Source organism: Corvus brachyrhynchos, unplaced genomic scaffold (genome assembly GCF_000691975.1).
Source record: "Corvus brachyrhynchos isolate BGI_N302 unplaced genomic scaffold, ASM69197v1 scaffold279, whole genome shotgun sequence".
In the NCBI taxonomy this organism is placed as follows: domain Eukaryota; kingdom Metazoa; phylum Chordata; class Aves; order Passeriformes; family Corvidae; genus Corvus; species Corvus brachyrhynchos.
This window is the reverse complement of record NW_008246060.1, coordinates 1,027,627-1,048,990: the sequence shown is the minus strand read 5'-3', so window position 1 is coordinate 1,048,990 and position 21,364 is coordinate 1,027,627. Positions and strand designations below refer to the sequence as shown.

Here is a 21,364-nt window from a genome sequence, read left to right as displayed (position 1 = left end):
AGAGAAAAAAGATGACCATTAGTATGGGACATGTATGGGTGGAAGCACATGTATAAATTCTCAGACCATCCATAGGATCCAGTAATATGCTTGTAAGGAATGAGCAGTCGGCATTTTCAGTCTTGTGATTTGGGCATGTAGTGATGGACAGCACAAAAGGGGACTTGTGGGGATCATATAATGTACAATATTGGTGGTCCATGGACAAAAGCAGAATTTGTTTAGTGTGGCTTTTGGGTAGCAGTGGCTCAGAATAGGTAGGATTGATAAGAGATGGCTGTACAAATGATGTTCCGAGCAGTGAATTAATTTTGTTACCTACTTCATGCTTAAAAGGAAAATTAATCCACTTCAGGTCTTATTTTCAGTGAAGACAGTTAAAAAATGATTATTCTAATGCAACACGCAATTTAAGAACCTACAAAAATTACCTAAATAGCACACCGAATTGGACACCAGATCCCTCTGTGAGCACCGGGTTCTAAAGCAAGCTGTGCCCTTACCGTGTGTGTCAAGGATTTTGCACAGTGAATGAGAGGAGGCAGAGTTCCAGAGCTCTGCAGAACAGGAGCGACCTGTGCAAGTGCCTGTAACCAGCGCGCAGGGCATGGCTAGAGCGCGGTCTGTGCGTCTGCACTGGTGCTTCCTTTGCCTGCTCTGCCAGCCCTCGCTTCGTGGAAGTGTAACCTGAGACAGGGCAAGAGCCCTGATCCTGGGGGGAAAGGGGGAGGGAGGGAATCTTTTGTCTCTGTGAAATCTTAGTGCAAAGTAGAGGCAGGTTCCTCAAGCCCAGAGTGGGATTTTCGGGAAGGAGAGTGCCCCGCCCTGGAGCTACGAGCTACGGGACAGGAGGGGAGAGCTGGAGCAAGACTTGACCACAGTGGCAGAGGCCCAGAGCCAGTGCTGGGGCCCTCCGGTGCCACTGAAGGAATTTGCTTTCGTCTTGACTCTTTCCTACTTGTGTTGCTGCCTGCCTGAGTGATCCCGATGGTGAGATCCTCTCTCTTGCAGAGCTGCCGGCTGAGTCAAGCAGAGTAGCCTGAGCTGCCATCAGAGTCTTCATCAGCTGGAAGTACCAAACCACTTTCTCAGGGCAGATTAAGTCCTGCCTGTGGCATTTTGTGACGGGCCATGTAAATCCTGGCAGGCAAAAATCCTACTGCCAGGCTGGCGGAAAAGTGGCGAGCAAGCAGAGCGCCACCAGCACAGCTTTCTCCAAAGGCACAGCCTCCCCATCAGTCGGACACTGAGGCAAACCGGGTTCGCTGATAGCCTGGTTTGCAGCCAAGCCTGTGGTGACCTGGTGAGTCCACTGCAGGGTAGACTGGGCACTCGGTATTTAGGAAAATGTGGTAGGAAGCAGGTGTGCCGGTTGGTTCCGGTGTTTTGTTGCAGGTAATGTTTCCTGGAAGAAGTGGATATAATGTGTCTGGAGCCTGACAGTGAAATGAACTGAAAGGTGCATTCACAACCAGTGGAAGGCTAAATTAGTTTCATTCTTCATGGACATTTGAAGAAAAGGATCATGCATTGGAAAAAACGCTGGGGCTGGATGTTATGGATTGAGTAAGCACAAAGATTCCTCTGAGAAAGCGCTACAGAACGTCCTGCTGCTGGAGAAGGTAAAGGTGGAGGGCACAAAGCACCGTGGGTGGGTGACGGCTGCCCGCCGGGGAAGGCACTGTGCTACCTAATGCGGATGTGATCGTCTGAAGTCAGCAGCTGCTTTTAGTCTTAGTCTCTCTGGAAAGCATTGGAAAAAACGCTGGGGCTGGATGTTATGGATTGAGTAAGCACAAAGATTCCTCTGAGAAAGCGCTACAGAACGTCCTGCTGCTGGAGAAGGTAAAGGTGGAGGGCACAAAGCACCGTGGGTGGGTGACGGCTGCCCGCCGGGGAAGGCACTGTGCTACCTAATGCGGATGTGATCGTCTGAAGTCAGCAGCTGCTTTTAGTCTTAGTCTCTCTGGAAATGTTCACCAAAAAAAAAAAAAAAAAAAAAAAAAAAAGGGCACGCAAGCAGCTAGCTCTACAAAGTGATCTTTTAAACCTTTTCTAAAAATTTATAAAAGTGGACATGAAAGATCTAAGTAGAAATCGGGCTCAGATACATTCAAGTTGCTACCCTAAATATCTAATTATTCACATTAATTTTAACTACATCATACTGGTGAATATTTATCCATCATTTTCATTTGCTACCTGCAATTAGTACATATGCAATTGACTGTTCTAGTGATCTCTGCAGTCTATCGAGCCAGGCTGCAATGAAGGCTTTAGTCCACACAGAAAGTACAGCTGGGGATTATCGAGTGTTCTTAATGCATGTTTGCCACGAAAAGTCCTCTGAAATGTGATTGCAGAATACACCCACCAGCATCATAATGGTGGGTCAGATTAAATTTCTGCTCCTGGTACTGACTGCTGCCTCACAGCCCTTCAGTTTTCACTCGGGGCATTGGTTTTGGTCAGTAAATCCCTTTGCTGTTTGCAGTTGCTGGAGTGGGGGCAGATTTCGATATGCTGGGGTCATTAATCCTGGAGTCTCTTTTACTCTTGGTCCCTGGGGTTTGTGTCAGTTTGTCCTGAAGGCTGCTCTTGTGTTACCGACCTTTAGCAGAAGGAGACAATACCACAGGACCTCTGTAGTTCTTGCAACTTTCTGTGTGGTTTGGGCATGGTTAATGAGGATTGCTCTCTGTGGAAGGTCACTATAGGAGTACCAAGTTCTAATTATCGAGCCTAATGCAGGTATGTGATACCTGAGCAGTGCTGTCCTTGCTTTGTGGCAGCTCAGATATCAGCTTTAACGTTTTGATGTGAACCGCTTTGTGCTTTAACTTTCCCAAGACTAAAAGGACAGGGAGCATTAACAATCAAACCAGGAACGCTGCTAACAAAGACTAGAAGATGCTGCAGTGGAGACATTCGGCTGTTCAGCCCTGTAGTAACTGCTAGGTACTTGGTGAGGTGCAAACAAATCTCTTTTCACTTGGATTTCCAAAGGTTGGTAGGGATTTTCACAGCTGTCGTTATTTAAGAGGTTTATTTTTACTTATCCCTGACTGTAGTTCTGCAATCCTCTCTGTCTAGGGATGAATTATACCTTAAGTTAGAAGTGCATTTTACCTCATTTCAAGCAGGACTGGATATAATTAGATCACAAAAGCTTTTTGTTGAAGTTAACTAGCAATTCTTCAAGAAAGAATTCAAAACTGCACTTTTTCTCGAAGCAAAAGAAATTGCTAACTTTTGGAAGACCTAAGGAATTCTTAATGATATATTTCAAAATTTTTAACAGGAAAATTTCTGATGTCTAGCCTGTGTTATCCTTGGCCAGCTCAACCTCTTTATTATTTTTTTAACACTGTCTTAGCTTAAATAACATAATTCTTTTTTTCTTATTTCTGGTATTTACCCTTCTTTCCCAGTAATTTGTATAGAATAGCCATTCCCTGTTGCAGCCCCAGTTTCTAACTAGAAAATTGATCTCTTGATCTAGTCATTTCTTGGGCACTCTGATAACTTTACTGAACTGGTAACATCTGGTAACTCCAGCTGGAGTTCCTCTTCCCTAATCACAAATTAACCTGCTGACCTCTTAACTCAATCCAGGAGAGGTGTTATAAGGAAGAAGAGTGGTTTATTGGTCTCTACCTAAAAAGCAGTAACATCTATAGGTACATTGGGAATGGTGCTCTCTAACTATAGTTGAGTTTTCTATCACTGATAAAAAATAATATGCTATTGCTGGTCTCCTGGGGATGATTTAGAGAACCTGACTCCATTGTTTTTTACCTCCTTGCTTCCTAGTAACTTCTCTTCTGATACATAGCATGGCTGGTTGAATACAAATGTAAGTTACTCCAGTAAATTAATTAGATTATTTCCCCTAATGTCCTGCCTCTTGCTGCAGTAACAGCAAAAGGGGTTTCTAACAAGTTAGAGTACTCTCATTTGTCTTTGTGAATTTCATTTTTTCAGACAATTAATGTTGAAGTGATATTTTCATGATTTTACTTCAATTTCTGGAAGCTTAACTGAAAAAACTTTCTATTTGAATGTCTTTATTTAGGTAATTTTCTGATTAAAAATTATATATTCTATATCTTCTCTTCCAAAAATTATCATAATGGCCATTTTCTGCTCTGAATTACTTTTCTCCCATTTCTTATATATATTTTGCTCTAGAAAAGCAAGTAGCAAGTTAGACAACTAAAATGCAAAGGACAATGTTTTCTTGTGTCTTGGTTTTTTAAAAACAATTGACAATATTTAAAATTTAAGGTACTGGTATCACATTTGCTGCCTGGATTTTACATAGAGATTTGACTGCATTTTTAATTTACCTGCTCTCATGTAACTGTTTGCAGTAATGAGAAATTCAAGCCACTTGGTTTTTCATGCTTCCTGACTAAAGGCTGGGATGTTGGGAACCAAGCAATGTGGTTCTTAAGAAACATTTCCTGTACACGTAGCAATAGCAGTATTTGTAAATTCCAGCAGCGTCTGGTGAAATTTCACAAATGTGTGGGTGTACTAGGTGTCAGTGATGGGAATCACTTGGCTGCCAGTATCTTTATCCTTGGCTGTGGTACATGAAAAGTGTTGGGAATGAGTTTTCAGAGTTATGGGAATAATGAGCCAATGCTTTTGAGGTTTTTTTCTTTTAAATCCACAACCACTTGTTTGTTGGGCAATAGGTGAGAAGCAACGGGCACGCAGCACTGCAGCGTTAATTTTGCCAAGTAACATTTCAGTGAAGAATTATCCAGACCCTGTTGCTTGCTGGGTTTAAAGCCCTCGGCACTCAGAATTCCTCCTCACTGATTATCTCAAGGAGCCTTCCTGGCTACTGTTTCTCATCAGAGGACACCGTGGTCCCAAAACTCGTTGTTGCTCTTTATCCCAGCAGTTCAAATGAGATTTGTTCTAGAGAAACACACTGGGGCGCTGGACATCCTGACTTCACAGAACAGACTACACCTTGACTGATACTGGTCACCGGAAGTTTAGTCAAATAAAGGGAAAATTCAGTCCTAAAAGCTTATAAATAACACAAACTGCCCTGCTGTATTTATTCCCAGGTAAAATCCAGAATGTCTCTCTCGTCCCTTCGGATGGGGATCTCATGGGGTGCATGGTACACCCAGGACTGGGCAGGAGCTGTTATATTCTCCTTGGGAGGTGGAGGGGAAGAAAAGGTGAAAATCACAGCAATGATTTTAAAATTTCCCTCAGAGGGTGAAGCAGGGGCTACTTTAAAAAACATTTGATCTGGTAACTGAGCAAACTCTGTTGAAATGCCCACATCTCTCTGTGGACCATCTCCTGTGCTTAGCTGAGCTGTTCGGTCAGTTGCTCACCAAACGAGGGGCGCTCCCTCCCACCTTTCCCGTACAGCCTGGGGGGATGCATGCAGGGCCGGTGCTGGGAGGGGAGTAGGGGACTCCCAGCTGAGATTAGATACAAATACTCGATTTGAGCGCACTGACCTCCAGAGCCCTTGCAGAGAGAAACTGGGGTGACAGTCCGGGAAAATGCATCTCAGTAGCTGCTTGCTTGATGTCCCTGGTCGTCACCAGCTCTTTTCTGTCATCCCAGCCTGCCTTCTCTCGTGACAGCAGCATTTCCCATGTGCCTGAACGGCCTGACTCCCTCTTTGTGATTCCTATCGAGTAGAAAAGAAAATATCAAATTGAAACATTTTTGCTTAGCCTTTAGAAGCTGAATTTTTTGTTCAGCATCTCTGTTGCAGGGCTACAAATTATTCCCAAGGAAAGCTAAGAAAGCCCTGTCCTTTCCAATTAGGCTGAAGCTGGGATGGGCATGCAGACTGTGACTTTTCTGTGGGCAGGTCAGATGCTGGTCACCTTTTCCAACGAGGGCTCTGCTGCAGGCTGGAAATTTATATCTCTTGGGAAATATCCTATTGAAGAGTGACATTGAAAGGACAGTACACTTTCCTCACTTGACACTTGAAGTGTCAAGTTGTATGTTTTTGCTGGACGTATTGAATGTGATCAGACAAGGAATTGTTTTGTGCTCTTGTTTGTACATTTGTAGAGTAATCTGATAGGTCTAGCTCCTCACTCTTCCTTGTGTGAGTCTCCCGCAGAACATAAGGAGAAGAGAAGCAGCTAAAAAATGGGCAGATAATCCCTGAAGCCGATTTGATATTCAAACAGAATGCCCGTGATAGGAAAGGGATGGAATTGAATCTCCTGCAAATGTTCAGCAACAGCTTAAGGAGTAAGGAGCAAAACTTCTGTTGTACCTGTGGGCTGTAATAACCTTTCAAAGAGCAGGCACAGCTTTGGGGAACTATATTTGTTCCTGGGTGATGACTCCCAGGTCTAAGTTATTTAGTGAGCTCAGCAGGCACTGGCTGCCTGGCTGTGGAGGTCCTCACATGCTCAGCTTCTCTGCGTGTTTGTACCAGCTTTCAGGAACAAATTTGCAGTGCCACCTGTGGCACTGGTACACCTGGGGTCCATCCACAGCTGGGTATTTGAGCATTTCCTACTTATTAGCAATTCTCAACGTTGCTTAAAATGCGAGACAAATGCCTGTCCCAAAGCTACCTGGCAAGCTTTTAGGACAGACTTGTTTTCATTTGAGTAATTTAAATTTGTTCACAGCAATGAATGGCAGTGTCAGCATGGTTCTGCCTCATGTCTAGTGAAGCTACAGATGAAATTATGGCCTTGTGAGTAGCTGATTTCTGTTTGGCCTACAAAAGGTCATGACTCTGGAGTGGCTATTGTTTGTCAGGCACTGTAGTTACACATAGGAACACACCACCTTAACGATGGCAGCTCAGCAAGAGGCTGAGGATGTGCCTCATGGGATTCCTTTGTTTTGGAGTCCCTTTCTTCCAGTGTCTTTCATCCTGCCCCACAAACAAGGATGTAGGTTTGCAAGTCAAAGCAGAATAATGTTGTACTTCAATGGTGCTGGCTTCTGTGAAATGTAACTCACAGCATGTGGTCATGCTTTGCATTGAACTGTTTAAGATTATTTAAAATTCTGTGCGTTTTTATTTTTATCAGGCCTGAAAAGAGTGGATGGCCTAAAACGGTGCTTTATTTTGCACTGCTGTGTATAGGCTACCAAACATGAAGAACAGTTTGAGTTTTTAACTGTTTTATTGTCAAACATTACTTTTAAAGTTATTTTCAGTAAGATACTTGATTCAGAACTTACTAACTTGCATATTCTGTTGTAATTGGGTTTTACCAGTTATCACAGTTGTTCCAGTGGTGACTCTGCTGATGTATTTTAAGGAGGAAAAAGGGAAGAAAACATTTGTGCTCTTTGAAGGAGCTTTTTAATCTACCTTGCTATTATTTGCTTACTGATCTAATTCTGTGTACTGATTGTGTAAAACTTACATTATTTCACGCTGTTTTGTACCTAATTTTAGCTGGCATTTAGTCCTTACCACTGACTTTAGATAATACCCCTGCACATTTAATGCATTTCCATATAAAATTCTTACTAAGGTGTTAATCCTGTATTATGAAAGTCCTTTCTCAGTAGAATATGTATTGTACTAACCCTAAATGCTATATTCAAACTACTGACTGACCTCACAACAGCAAGGGACAAGGGCCTGTGATGTTCTTCAGAATCCTGATGCATTTACCAGATCTGCTCAGACTGAATTACCTGTAAAAGCATTTGTGCATGCAATTTTTTCCACACTACCTCAGCAAGTAGTCTCTAATCATACTGTTTAGCAAGTATCACTGAACAGAAGTGTATATTTTTTTTATAATAAGCTCCATTCAACTTAATTTACTCTGATGTAAAAAAAAAAAAAAAAAAAAAATCTCTAACCAGATTACTTGGAAAGTCCTTAGTATGTATTGTGTATTTCTCGGTGCTAAAGACTTTCAGCAGCAAAAGCTCTTGCTTCTGCCTTTTGGGTGAGAAAAAATTCAAGAAAATAGGCTGAGCTGTGCTATATCCCATGTCTTTTGAATTCTTGCACCTTGAATTCTGAAAAGCAGGTCTTAACTGCCTTAAAGCTCTTTTAGGATGAGGGTCATTTGAACAGGCCTAATTTTTTCTGTCTCCGTCAGAAATGACAATAGTTTGTGTTAATATCATATAGCTAATGAAATAAATTTCATCAGTTACTAGTGCTTCTGCTGTGGTCTTTGATATGGTTTCAGAATCAGTAACTTCATTTCAAGGCTAGTTTTAGCTTTTTCTATACTGCCATCTTGCTTTAGGACATGCCCACTCCATTGCTGTGGAGAGCACCAGCCCTAATAATGAGCCCATACATCTGGAGTTCAGTTATGCAACAAAAGTTATGATTACAGGAACCATTTATTTGAGAGTTGAAGAGAAAACCAGTTGTTTTCTCATATGGATGCTGTTTGGCATTACCTCATTAACAGTGTGAGGAAAGTATAACCTTGTTTCTTTAACTTGGTGTAACCCCAGAAAACTTCACAGCTCATGGAAGTCAAAAGTGCCCTTGCATTGGGTTACAGAAAGCAGGGTGGTCGAGGTGGGAGGTACAGGTACTGGCTCCAGCTAAACCAGATGACTGCTGTGCTTTTTCATTCCTATCCTACTGCCTGCTCAAAGCAGGGTCAGCTGTGGGCTCAGACCAGGCTGCTCGGGGCTTTATTCAGTTACAGCTTGGGAACTGCCCAGGGCTGGAGACCGCACAAGCTCTCTGGGCATACTGTTCCACAGCTGTGCTGTCCTTAAAGGTGAAAAGGTTTTCATTACAGCAAATCAGAACCTATTCTGTACCAGCAGGCGCCTGTTGTGTTTCATTGTCTCACCACACACTCCTGTGCAGAGCCTGGCCCTATCTTCTCAAGGGACTGCTGTCAGGTCCCCCCAAAGCTATTTCTTCTCCAGGTTCTGTAAGAGCCATTCCCTCAGCTGTGGTTCCCAGGGCAGGTGTTCCAGGCCTGCCCATCTTGGTGTCTCTCTGCTGAATTTGCCTCCATCTCTTAGGTGCTTCACAGACTGCATAATTTACTTTCCCGCCTGAAATTGTTCTACATTTTCAACACCCCGCAGGCGCACACACATCTCTATAATTTCCTTTGGAGCCTTCACTTTGGTCTGTGGGATTCAACAACCCAGTATCTTCACCGTAAGGGTTCTGTTAAACTGGCTTTTGAAAAGACATTTACTGAGTCTTCTGTTATACAGTGGAGTTGCTCGGTTATTGTCTTCTGTGACATCCTTTTGGCTGAAATTTGGATGAACTGAAACATGAAAAGGGTGTTTTATAGCACTAAAGCCATGGAGACAGGTTTGTGAACTGCAGACCAGAGTCCTCGAATTCAAATTAGTGCTGTTTAATCGGCAGTGTTCAAACAACTCCTCTGAGACCTCTTGTGGTGGTAAAGATGCTGCTTTTCTTTTCTAAACTGTTTTGGTTTGTTTTGTTTTTCCCTGTGGACCATAAATGCCTAATGAAAGGGTGCAGAAACTTATTTTCTAGCAACGGGATATCTTTAAAGTTGGATATCCAGCTAGGGAGAGTGGAAGGAAAAGTGGCTGTGCACATCCACAGCATCCCAGGCTTCCCAGGCAGGTGTGAAGTTGACCCCATACCGTTAAAGTTTTGTTCTCAGATGAATGAAAAACCTCCCTGCAGTGGGAGTTGTCCTAAAACAAGATCTGAGGCCTGCTTGGTTCCACTGCATTGTGTGATGGTGGCTCCTGTCCCAGCCAGAGGCCTGGGTCCAAGGGAAGCTACAACTGCACAAGCTCTCTGACAGCTTCTTCTGCGTAGGGTGGGACACAGGCAGGCATTGCCTGGGAGTGAGCTGTCATGAGCTCTGTCCCTCTGATCCACGATTTGCTGGAAAACCTCTGCAGGGAGCTGTGTTCTCTTTGGAACAGCTCTGTGGGTGCTGCTCCTCTGAAGGCCTAGTACGTGACTTCCGTGGGCTGGGGTGTATGTGAGCTGAAGCTGGGGAATGTGCAAAGGGGAGGGGGAATGTGACCACAGGTATATCTTACTTCCAAGCTCTATATCATAAACTTTTTGTGGCTGGCTTTTTTGTGACAGTGCACTTCCAGGCAAAGGAGGCAGCAGTAATATTGCAGCAGTTGGAGCTGAGCTTTAGCTGTACAGGCACAGGAATGCACAACTTCATCCTGATGCTTTTATAGTCAACCTTTCACTGTATAGGTAAGTACTTAGCCAACCCCCAGTACTGCTTGCTGCTTAAAACAAAGGTTTGGACATTAAAGAGCTATTTGAATGTCTGAGATTTACTGCAGAAGAGAGGGCACAAGCTGGAAGCAAGGAAAAGGCAGAGCCGTTTTAGTGGAGAAATGCCAGGGTTGCGAAGGGAATTTTTTGGATGAGGCCAAGTGGAAAAGCTGTGCTTGTGTCAAATTCCTGTAGCAGTGGCTGGCAGCACCTCAGGACAGTTAATCAGAGACATTGCCAGTGGCTTGTTTATTCCTGCTTGGTTGTTTGGCTCCATGGTGCTTGTTTTGCAACTTGCTTGGGACCGTTTAATTTTGTGTTATTTTTTTATCTCCTTGCAATGAACATTTTGAATCACCCTGTCTTTTACGACCAAGCCTGACACTGAATGCTGAAGTGGTTAAAGATGACCTTCCTTGCTCTCAGCTGTGCTCTGTATGTTCAATGCATATGTGAATTGGCTTAAAACCTATCAGCACGCTACATTATATGAAAAATAATTATCTGCAGTGGTGTTGCTCATAGCTGAGTTTTTCTGTCAGTTATGCAGTTAATGCCCCAAAGGTAGATGTGCTTATATAGTTTTGCTTGTTGGCTGTTCTGCCAGCTGTGGGTGAAACAAAGATCTCTGGACACCTTGGGCTGTGTTCTCTTGAACAGTGGATTTGAAGCTGCATTCTTGCCCATGTGTTCAGGCAGTACCTCTGGAGCTTGAAACCTGCTCCTGAGATGCTCTTGGAGCATCCAAGTGGACATGTCAGTGGCCCTGCTAAGAGCTGAAGGGCTTCATCTCTGAAGGGCAGACATACACATTTCAATGGCAAAAACTTACCCACTGCACTCAGTTTAAGGAAAATGGTACCACACTGAATGTATTGGTGTCTGCTGTGTGACTTGTTCCTATCCGGGGACTTGGGCAGAGGTTGCAGGAGAGAGTTTTTCCTATTCTTCCTGAATCTTGCTTTGTTTTCACAAAAACATAGCTGCCTGTGGGGCTTTTTAATAGCTGTTGAAAGAAATTATGACTGTGGGTTGCCATTAGGACTATGATTAGAGTAAGGATTTGATGATGGCTCTTGGCTAGAAACCTCAGAAAGCACTTAGAAGTCACATTTCCAAAAGTTCATAATGCTTGCATTTGGGAATAGGCTTTTGCGTATTGTTGGGAAGGCAGAAAAAGTGGTTAGTTTTTGTTTGGGTTATTTCTTATCAAGTTGCATGGCATCATCCTTCGAACGTTTTAAAGAATAAAATGTTAATAAGAACTTAGTAAGGATAAGGATAAGTTAATCATAGAAAGTTGAGAACTGTAAAAACCAGAAATTCCGACCAAATGGAGGGCACTCTTTGCCTAAATGTCCTGATTTGGGAGCGTCTGTCCAGGCAGGAATCAGTAGGTACAGAAACCTGACATTTTCATGTGTTTGTAGCTTCTTTGATGTCAGCTGAAGAAGCATTGGTGACCTTAAACTGACATTTAATCGTTTCTCTGAGAGTTGCACAAAATAATCAAACAACAGATATTGTTAGCTGCTCCTGAGAGCTGTTGTTTGTTTCAGTAACAGATTAAACACATTACAAGACTTGACAGTTTCATTTAATTGAACTATTTACTCTTTGCTTCACTAAAAGGATGTTTCTGAAAACAGGATCTAGTACAGAGTACTCAAGCCAAAATAGTTTCTCTGTTATATACTTAAAATTGAAAATGTTTATCTTAACTGCCTTTATAATTTACACAGAATTTTTATTCTTTAATAAGAACACGTCTTGTAAAAGCATTAATGTTCAAAAAGGAGTTTGCTAGAGTTCCCAACTTTCTATGATGTTCTTATTAGCATTTTATTCCTTAAAATTCTTTAACTATAAAATGTGATTTTTGCTATAAAATGTGACCACGATACACTCTAGTCTATAGAAAAGCAGAAGCCTTGCAGTTGGTAGCAGTACTACTCTTGCTTATGATCTTCCTGGTACAATTCTGCAAAAAGTGAATTACATCAAGTATGCCAAGGCTCTCATGCAGAGGCACACAGGATCCGTGGCATCTTTTGTATAATCCATTCCATGACACATCCTCCCAACTACAAAACAGAAACATTAATCTTCTATTTCCACATGCTGTGTCTTCTCTGTATCAACAGGTGTTTCGGGGTTTTTTTTCTGGAATGGATTTACTCCTAGCCCTTATTGTTCTGTAAACAGTTTACCTGAACTTTTAAGAAGTAAATTGAGTGCTGTTGTAGTAAATGCCTCTCTGTTCACTCCCCCAGAATTCACCTGGGTTTCACCCAGATAAAACTTGTCTTGTATGTAATTTTTCTGAAGAGCCTGAAGATGCAAAAACTCTGCAATTGTTAAAAAACTCAGTGAAAAATGATAATGCTGACATTACAGAGATGGAACAAAACCACTTTGTGCTAGTCAAGAATACCCAGAGGCTTTTCTGTGTCTTGAGTTTTGTTATCCAATGCTCATATTACAGATGACTTCCCACATTGCGATCGGTAAGTGCTACAAAAAGGGTATTCTTGGGTTTTAGGTGTCCAGGTAATGAGCAGAGTTTGAACAGACCTGTAAAGCAAACTGAAGGATAAGAATACCTGAGCCCTGGCCAGCTGCCGAGATTGGCTTTGGTTAACGTAGTTCTGCAAAACCTGCAGAGGGTGGAAGGGAATGGGGCTGTGTTTAAACCATCAAGGGAGAAGCTGAGTTCCTTGACTGCTGACAGGTTCCCTGCGCAAAGGTGTAAGCAAGGCCCTCCTAAGACTATGAAGAAAGGAAGGTGATTGTCATCAGATCTACATAGAGTCGGGAAGTGGGCAGGGGATTCTGCAGGGTTTTTGAGCTGTGAAAGGACAAACGCTGAGGAGCTTTAATGAGCATGGTGCTCTGGTGATTTTACATTAGGCCTATGAAACACAGCTTGCACAAATTGTTAAGTCTTCTCCATGTGCAAATCTAAGGGATGCAGCTTTTATGTATTTACAACAAACTTGGGAGAATATTTGAAGTGCAACAACAGTTATTTAGCTATGGAAAGTGAATCTACAAAGTTTTTAATAAAAACTAGATAGACGCTTGTAGGGTACTGCCTGGGGCTTTACCCACATTGCTTATCAATGTTGCCAATGATCTAACTCTTGCTTTCACAATTTTGGATTTTATTTCAAAGTCAGGCGAGAATGATATCTAATATTTATGTTGTTAGCAAGTGTGCACTATTGACTCTGCAACAATCACTTCAGACTTGTGTTCAAACATGATTTTAGATTTGTTAAAATTCCTTCAGTATCAAGCTGGCTTATGCTTAATGCTTTGTTTTAAATATTATTCTGAAACAGCCTTCCCTGAATGGAGACACTGGATTTGAGGCTGCAGAACAGATACAGACAACAGCAACAAGATAAAAACTGTAAAGATAATTAATACATTTTAATGACACTTGGTATTTTACTCCTTAGCAGTCTGGTGCTCTGCAGGAACAAATGGCGAAATTGGCAGCAGCACGGTGTGCCCACAGCAGACACTTCAGCCAGCAAGCCATTCACAAGAGTTATTACTGAATGCTGATGGCCTTTCCCATAGAAAAAGAAAGCTTGCAATGGTTTCTGCACCTGCAAGGAGTTTCCTAGCAACACCACTGAGGAAACTGTATGCCAGGATTTTCTTTTCAGAGTTCTTTTTGTTGAATATAGCAGCAGTTGTAAAACAAAGGTCAGGAGCAACTTAAGCTCTTCAAAGCAATGTTGTGTATTTCATTTACTCAGAGAAGTGTTTGTGTTGTAGTTTTCTGCCTAGAGGATAAATATTGGGTTACAGTGTCATCCAATAGACAACTGCGGTTTAGTTAAACGTGAACATCGCTTAATATAAAATGTCACTTTTTACTTGCGGGAAAATTCCTGTTAGCATTTAACACTGGGTCATGCCTTGTGAGGGAACCAGAAGTCCCTGCTGCCTTCTGCCTGCTCTGGCAGCTGGGCACAGCCAGGGGCTTTCTGTGCAGCACGGAACAGGGGAGCACAGAACATCACCTGGTCGAGGGAACAGACCATTAGTCTAACTAAAAAAAAAGAAGAAAGGTGAGGCTTTTTGGTTTTTTGTTTGTCTGAGAAGGTGTATGCGGTCATTGTCTCACTGCGTGCACAGACCTCAGGTGAGTCCCTGCTTCATGCCTTGTTATCAACAACTTCATGGAAAATACTTATTTCAGCTACATGATGCACAGGTATTGTGTCAGAAGTACTTGCTGGGCTTGTCCTTACTGGCTTTGCCATCTTGGGAAGGGGAGAGGACAGATTTTATCTGTGTTTTAAGGATGGGGGAATTAAGGTGAAGGACTAAGACCCTTTTCAGCCCTCTGGGCTGGGGTTGCAGTCACTGGGGAAGCTGGGCCACACTCTTGGCCCCTCCAAACTTCTGCTTTTGTCATGCAGAACAGGGACAATGTTTTTGTCTCCTACCAGGACAGGTAGTGAGGTAGCCTGAAAAATGCATGCAGCTGTAATAAACGTTTTTGGTCTCTACCCAGTATACTAAATAATCTCTAGGTCTAGAGCCCAGTCTAAAAGTGGCATTTTACCATTTCTATTCAATTTTATGTGCTAGACAAGGGACAAAGTCTATTACATGTCTTTTTTTTTTCCTTGTGTTCTGACTTGGTGAAAACATTTTGTACTTAGATTGTTGGAAGTTGACCTTTTCCCATTAGCTACTTGGAGAAATACAGGTTCTGCATGGTTTAACATGTAAGCAGTCCTCTAAAAAATCAGCAGTCATTAGAAATAATTCTCTCTCTCTCTGCTCCCTGTTTATTAATCTAAATTATGAGTTTGGCTGGAATTTTATACCAAACAAACTAACATGCTTAAGGCAACCTTCTGTTTCCTTCATTACAAAGGCTCTTGACAAGTGTTAGCACCACTTTCCTCCTCTCAGAAATATTTCCAAGTAATTTGCCAAAGAAAATTAGTTGAGGATAAGGGAAATTTTCAGTGGAAATCTTTCACAGCTAACAGAAGAAATGAAACACTATTCCATTCAGATAATTTTCTTTTCTTTTAGGTGATGTGACCCCTGCTCTCATGAATCCTCTCCTGCAGTCAGGGTCTGTTCCTTTGGCAGAAGGAATATGTTGGACCATATCAGACATGAATGCAGATCATGTGATGGTCACACAGGAAACTTTAATGGAGCAGTTAGTGAAAAATTATCCAGGTAACGTGTTTGTTTCTCCCTCCTTTAAAAAGTGGCTGTATCATCAAGCTTGAGTTTTTGATAGAGGATAAGGGATCACTGAATGTTTACAACCAAAGCTGGCAAAGTGAAGGAGGGTAAGTTAACAGGCACCTGATAGAATACATGAATGCGCATACTTCTCATCAATCTGTGAGTGTCACTACATTGACTTGGATGTAATCCTTTTCACAGATTGTAATAAATCTTTGAGAATAAGAGGGAACTGAGTGCAGTGGCATGTGGAGAGTATGCCCTTTCCAGAGAGTGGGAAAACACAGAAGTGGTACTTATGTGCCAGATACGGAACTGCATAAAATAGACTGTTAGATCACAGAGATTCTAAGTCCTCATGTAAGAAACAGGAACACAGCTGACTTTGACTACAAAGGGACTGGGTAGGAGTCTACATCTGGTGTTTGCTATCAAAAAATATAACCAGCCTCAAATTCAGGTTTGTTGGTCATAGCCTAGCCATTTCCTTCCTGAAAGCAAATTACTTACACTAAGTTCATCACTTCTAGCTCAGTTGGTTGGAGCACGGTGCTAATAATGCCAAGGTGGTGCGTTTGATTCCAGTATGGGCCATTCAAGCTGGACTTGATGATCCTTGTGGTCCCTTCCAACTCAGAATATTGATACTGAGATTTTGATAGGGTGGCAGATACTTCCCTTAAATGTTTTCTGTAAATCTGAAAAATATCCCCTTTCCCTTAGATCTGCAACATCAAAGTGTTAATGTGTTTGAGACTTTGTACAGTCTCATCATGGCCCTCTCAGTAGGCTGCTTTTTTGATACTGAGCTGCTTCTTTTGAGTCCTCTTAACCTGACAGCTCTGTGAACGATATAGGCTGACATGGTAGGCATTTTAAGCAGTGGGAAAAATATTAATGCAACCCCACAAACTGGCACAGGACCGTGCCAGGAACGTGTTGTAGTCACTAAGTGCACTGAGATAACCACAAGGTAGAATTTGTAGGTCAGCCAGAAGTAGCACTCTCAAAGTTTGTAGGGTCTTGGAGGTATTTCTTGCTGTGTTTTCACCCTGCTGGAAGTTTTTAATTTTGTGGACAGGAGATCAGCTGTGACTAGACTAAAGACTCTGAGACTGTGACACCTGATGGAAAACCAGTAGCTGAGACCAGTCTCAGTGAAATAATAAATTGACATCTGACCAAACTACACCAGAAACTTCAGAGAGAGTGATGAAAGTCACTGTTAAATAACATGCCAGGAGGGAAATGCTTTGAACAAGACATTGTTTAGTTTGTACCTGACAGAAGGTCTCTCTCATGAATAGCATATCCTGACAGGGACAAAGACAACATCCTTGCTCCCTCACAGTGGTGCTGCAGTGAAAACCAGAGACACAGCTGGCCTTTACCTAAATGCTTTGGATATTTTATGCTTGGTTGATTTCAGGACTGTTGTATGAGAGAGATTTTTTGGCCAGCACCCATTTTATTTGAAAACTTATTTCTGGTTTGAAATATCTTGTCTCTTTGTTGTAGGCATTGCAGTGCCCTCCCACAATTTATTATATAATATCCTTGGCACTCTAATTAAGGAAAGAAAAATCTATCATACAGGAGAAGGATATTTCATTGTGACTCCCAACACATACTTTATCACAAATGAGGCCACAGAAGACAACAGAAGGGTCCTGTTGGAGGACAGTTGTTGCTGTTCATCGCCTTCCATCACTTACCTGGTAAACATTAAGCCCTGTGCAGACCTAGTGAAAGAAAACATTCCTACAGTAACTCATTACAGATCCTGCCATTGTTTCCCTGACCAAAATATGCTCTGTGAACAAAGACATCAACAGGTAATGAGCCATGAATCTAATGGAGAGGAAAAGAGAGGCTGCAGTGAATTGAAGCCTTCAATTCAAACTCAAGGGATCTCTGCACCTGCTGAGAACCGTTCCTGGGACACCATCAAATCTCTGGCATCTGTGAAAGCAAAACTGAAAAGCAAAAGGTTTGGCATTGGTATTTTCTGGAGAAGTGGTTCTAAAAAAGAAAAACACAAGAAGGAGTACTCCACTTTTTCAGCCCAGTTTCCTCCCCAGGAGTGGCCAGTCAGGGATGAAGATGACTTAGACAATATTCCACGTGATATTGAACATGAAATCATCAAGCATATTAACCCTACTCTTACAGTTGATAATTTGATTAAACACACAATATTAATGCAGAAGTTTGAGGAGCAGAAAAAATATATCAGTAAAGAGAAAAAATACATCAGTAGTGGTACCTCAGCTGAAGTGTCAATAGTCAGGCAAAACCATCATCTTTCAAAGGATTGTATTCAAAAGGCACCAAGTAAAATAGCAAAACACACCAGGAAAACCAAATCAAAGAAAGAAAAGCAGATTAGCAGGAGCAGCGGGAAATCTCACATACAGAAGCCAACATCTCAAAGTGTGAAACTGGAAGAGAACATTTCACTGCCCATCAAAAACCAAGAGCCACCTGATGTAGCAGTGGAATCCCATGTGATATATAAGAAGCAGATTAAGAATCCTTTTCAGGGTCTGCCATGGAGACCTCACACCTTTCATTCAAGAGGGTACCAAGGTGTTTTTAACAGTCAGCTGAAGTGCCGGACTCAAAAGCAAGGAAGGGCTTTCCAAAGGCCACAGTCCTTGGCCTCCTCAAGACCCTTCGGCTGTGAAACTGAACAGCTGGCTGCAGAAACTGAGGCTGACAAAGCTAAGCAAAACAACCGACTCCATGCTAATAGGTCTCGCCTTCAACTAAAGAAAGACAATTTAAGTGAAAATGGTAGTCATCTACAAGGCAGTAATCTGCAAATAGATAATAAAAGTAAATACTTTCTAGAGAGTAATATTTCTGAAGAAAATGTCTATAAAAGAACAGTAAAAAAAAAGTCTCCTTGCTCCTATATTGAAGATAGTGGTGTGTGCAAAGAAAATGCAGAATTTCCATTCTATCTGAAAGATGAGCACTGCAGACGCAAAGCTGACACTGTATGTGAGTTGTTAGATGGAACAGCCAATGAATTTCAAAATGTCCATCTTTCAAATTACACAGCCAGTGTTAATCTGGCCCAAAAAAATGGTGTGAAATGCAGACCAAAGACTGATAAAAAGAGTGAACTTATATTTAACTATGACTGTGCCAGCCATCCTGGATCAATGGAGCTGGAAAGTGAAGGATTTACTGATAACTTCCATCTTCTGTACCAAAAGGGACGTGATGGTGACACCTGTAACTTGTCACATCTGGATGAGAATTCTGAAGGCCATGCATCATGTCACCTGCCTCCTGGCCATGCCTTTTCAGACACAAGAGACTGGAGTACAGCTGTGCAAAAGCCGGGGGCAGCTGTGTCCTTAAAAGCCTGTAAGGTCAGTACTTGTGCTGCCCAGCACAACACAACTGTAAATGAATGCAACTCTGGAGAGCATGGATATAAGGGACGTGCTAGCTTTGCAGAATCAACAGACAGCTCAAAAGAGCATCCAAAACCAGACTCCACAGAAGAAAGCTGGTTGTGCAGTCAGGTTCTTCTGAAAGGTCACAGAAAGGATGAAGGAACTGGCCTTACTGAATGTGGGAATGGCTCAGCTGTGGCAGATTGCTGCCACACTGACGAGGCTGACTCTGATGCTGACACTTCGCAGAAGTTCACGCATGAGGTAGGAGAAGGAGAAGCACTCTGTGCCTTGGGCTCGCAGATCAAAGAAGTGAGAAACCCTTTAGGAAAAAAATATCTGTTTTTTAAGAATACATGTCCTGTGATCCCAGAACAGAAACACTCAGAAGGGACAGAAAACCACAGCATTACAGGAGACAGTGGAATTGACTCCCCAAGGTACGAAAACACATGAAACTAAGTAAGATGTTTTATCTTCAAATTGACCATCAGATTTAGGCAGAAATGATGCAGTAAATCATAAACTCCCTCCTCAACAACAAAATTCTTATTATTTTTTAAAACTTCAGTGTTATTGATCCACAAATACTCAAACTGTATAGTTCTGCTAAGTCTTTTTACATGAACATTTTCTCACATCAGTTATACAAATGCTGCTGTTTGTCTTTTGCATTTGTTGCCATGAGGCAAGAAAACAGTATGAGATCTGTCCTGCAGGTAGAGATGGCCAAGCGCAGAAACGTTAAGAAACATGGTGTTTGATAAACTCGGTGTTAAACACAGTGTTTGACAAGCTCCTGTTAGCAGGCAGGTTCAGCTCACATAGATCTCACCATATGACACTAGATACTGTCATAGTTTCTCCAGTTGTACATAAAGAATAGAGATCCAACAAAAATTTAAAGTAGAAAATACCATCTGACTTGCCCACAATAGACAGGAGAATGTGTACATCACCTGAGCTTTCATAGTGTATATTTTGCCTGTAATTACACCTGAAAATCCCTTAATGGACAACAAATTGGCATGAAACAATCTTTTACACAGGTGTACATGGAGACCTCCAAAACTTAATCAAATTGGCAAGAACCTATGTTAAAAATCACATCCTTTTTTTTTTTTTTTTTTTAACAGCGACACATTCTCTTAGTATCTTAAATGAGTAGTATTTAACTAATTAAACCATTGGAGTTCTCATTAGTTTTGTACTGTCACCTTGAGAAGCTGGTATATGAAGGAACAAACCACAAACTACAGTTTCTAAGGAAATTCTGCTAATTGTTAATCTTTTCCTTAAGCAGCTCTTAGCTGTGCACTCTTCCAAGCACACTTGAAATCTTTAGCAAAATGTATTTCAGAGGATCATTTTTACTGTTTGTACTGATGCCATCTCTGGCACTAAAAGCTAAGCCAACTCAGTTTGGTTTTGGAATGTGAAGTCTGACTTCTAATAATTCTATTATTTTAGGTGGACTGAAAAGAAGATGAAGCTTCCTGCCAAATTCTAAAAGTATAAATATCAATGCAAAGAGGAGGGCAAGTGAAAGGACAATTGCAACAAAATTCCTTACTTCATCTAACTCTGGTCATGAATATTTGATTATTTTTTTTAATGAGCTTTGTAAACTTTCCCCTTGTAACAAGGTACCCATACTGTCAATGCAGCCAGTCACATCAGTGAGGCTGTCTCTAAATCAAAGCTGTTAGTTAAAACTTTTGACAATGGTGTTTGGAGAGGTCATGTATATTTTGTTTGCCCTCATCTTTAATTATTTTTTGTGTGTCTCTGTGATAATAAAAATGAGAACTGGCGTTCTTCATTCAGACCCACACCATTGACCTGGAAAGGGCTTGTGCTGCTCTAATAGGAACTGCAGTAGGCCAGGGCTGTTTAACACTGTAATTCTGGAGAGCATTTCCTACTTGTGCCACAGAAATTAGAGCATGCTTCACCTTCCCTGCAGGAAAACAAAGCAAATGAACTAGACATGCACCTGGTCACTACAAAAATTCCTTTAATACCAAGGTTCTCTGACTCTGTCCTGCAGCACTCTCAGCTATCCTCAGCCTACTTGGTGTGTTTGTATCTGACAAGCACGGTTTAGTCTTTGCAAATGAAAAGGTGCTGGTAGCAGGAGACAACAGGTAAGGCCAGTGGCACTGCTTTAAGAGAGGCCCTGCTTGTAGCCTGACCTTCCCATTCCACAAGGAATCGACATCCTGGCAGCTGTCAGGATCGCTTCATAGATTTTACTTCCTAAAACTAATTTTGACTTCTTTATCCTGATTTATCTCTGTAGCTACAAGCAGATTGTGCTGGGCTCATGCTGCAAATCACCACAGGCTTGAGGTTTTTAAATCGTAGTTATTTGGTCACACTGCCCTTTCCTACTTTAGACTTTTCACAACTGAACGCTTCTCTGCCGTAGTTATAGAGGCTAAGTCATCAGCTTGTAAAACTACTGGAGATTTGTTCTGGGGAAAGGCGCCCTGGCAACAGCCGTGGGCAGAGCCCTCAT

At 41.9% G+C, this 21,364-nt stretch overlaps 1 protein-coding gene across 6 annotated transcripts; it reads left to right on the top strand.

Moving 5' to 3' along the window:
• The first annotated feature begins 324 nt into the window (after positions 1–324).
• STOX1 (storkhead box 1) lies at positions 325–20,675 on the top strand. Of its 6 annotated transcripts, XM_017746470.1 has the most exons (5): positions 12,904–14,286; positions 15,269–15,421; positions 16,952–19,107; positions 19,217–19,283; positions 20,314–20,675. In XM_017746470.1, exons 2-5 carry the CDS (start codon positions 15,289–15,291, stop codon positions 20,331–20,333), a joined length of 2,376 nt encoding a protein of 791 aa, XP_017601959.1. In that variant the 5' UTR covers positions 12,904–14,286; positions 15,269–15,288; the 3' UTR covers positions 20,334–20,675. The 6 variants fall into 6 exon arrangements, with proteins under 6 accessions (XP_017601957.1, XP_017601956.1, XP_017601958.1 ...); XM_017746468.1 differs by lacking the exon at positions 12,904–14,286 and adding an exon at positions 325–1,622 and having other exon boundaries at positions 16,952–19,283; XM_017746467.1 differs by lacking the exon at positions 12,904–14,286 and adding an exon at positions 1,762–1,845 and having other exon boundaries at positions 16,952–19,283.
• Positions 20,676–21,364: the final 689 nt, after the last annotated feature.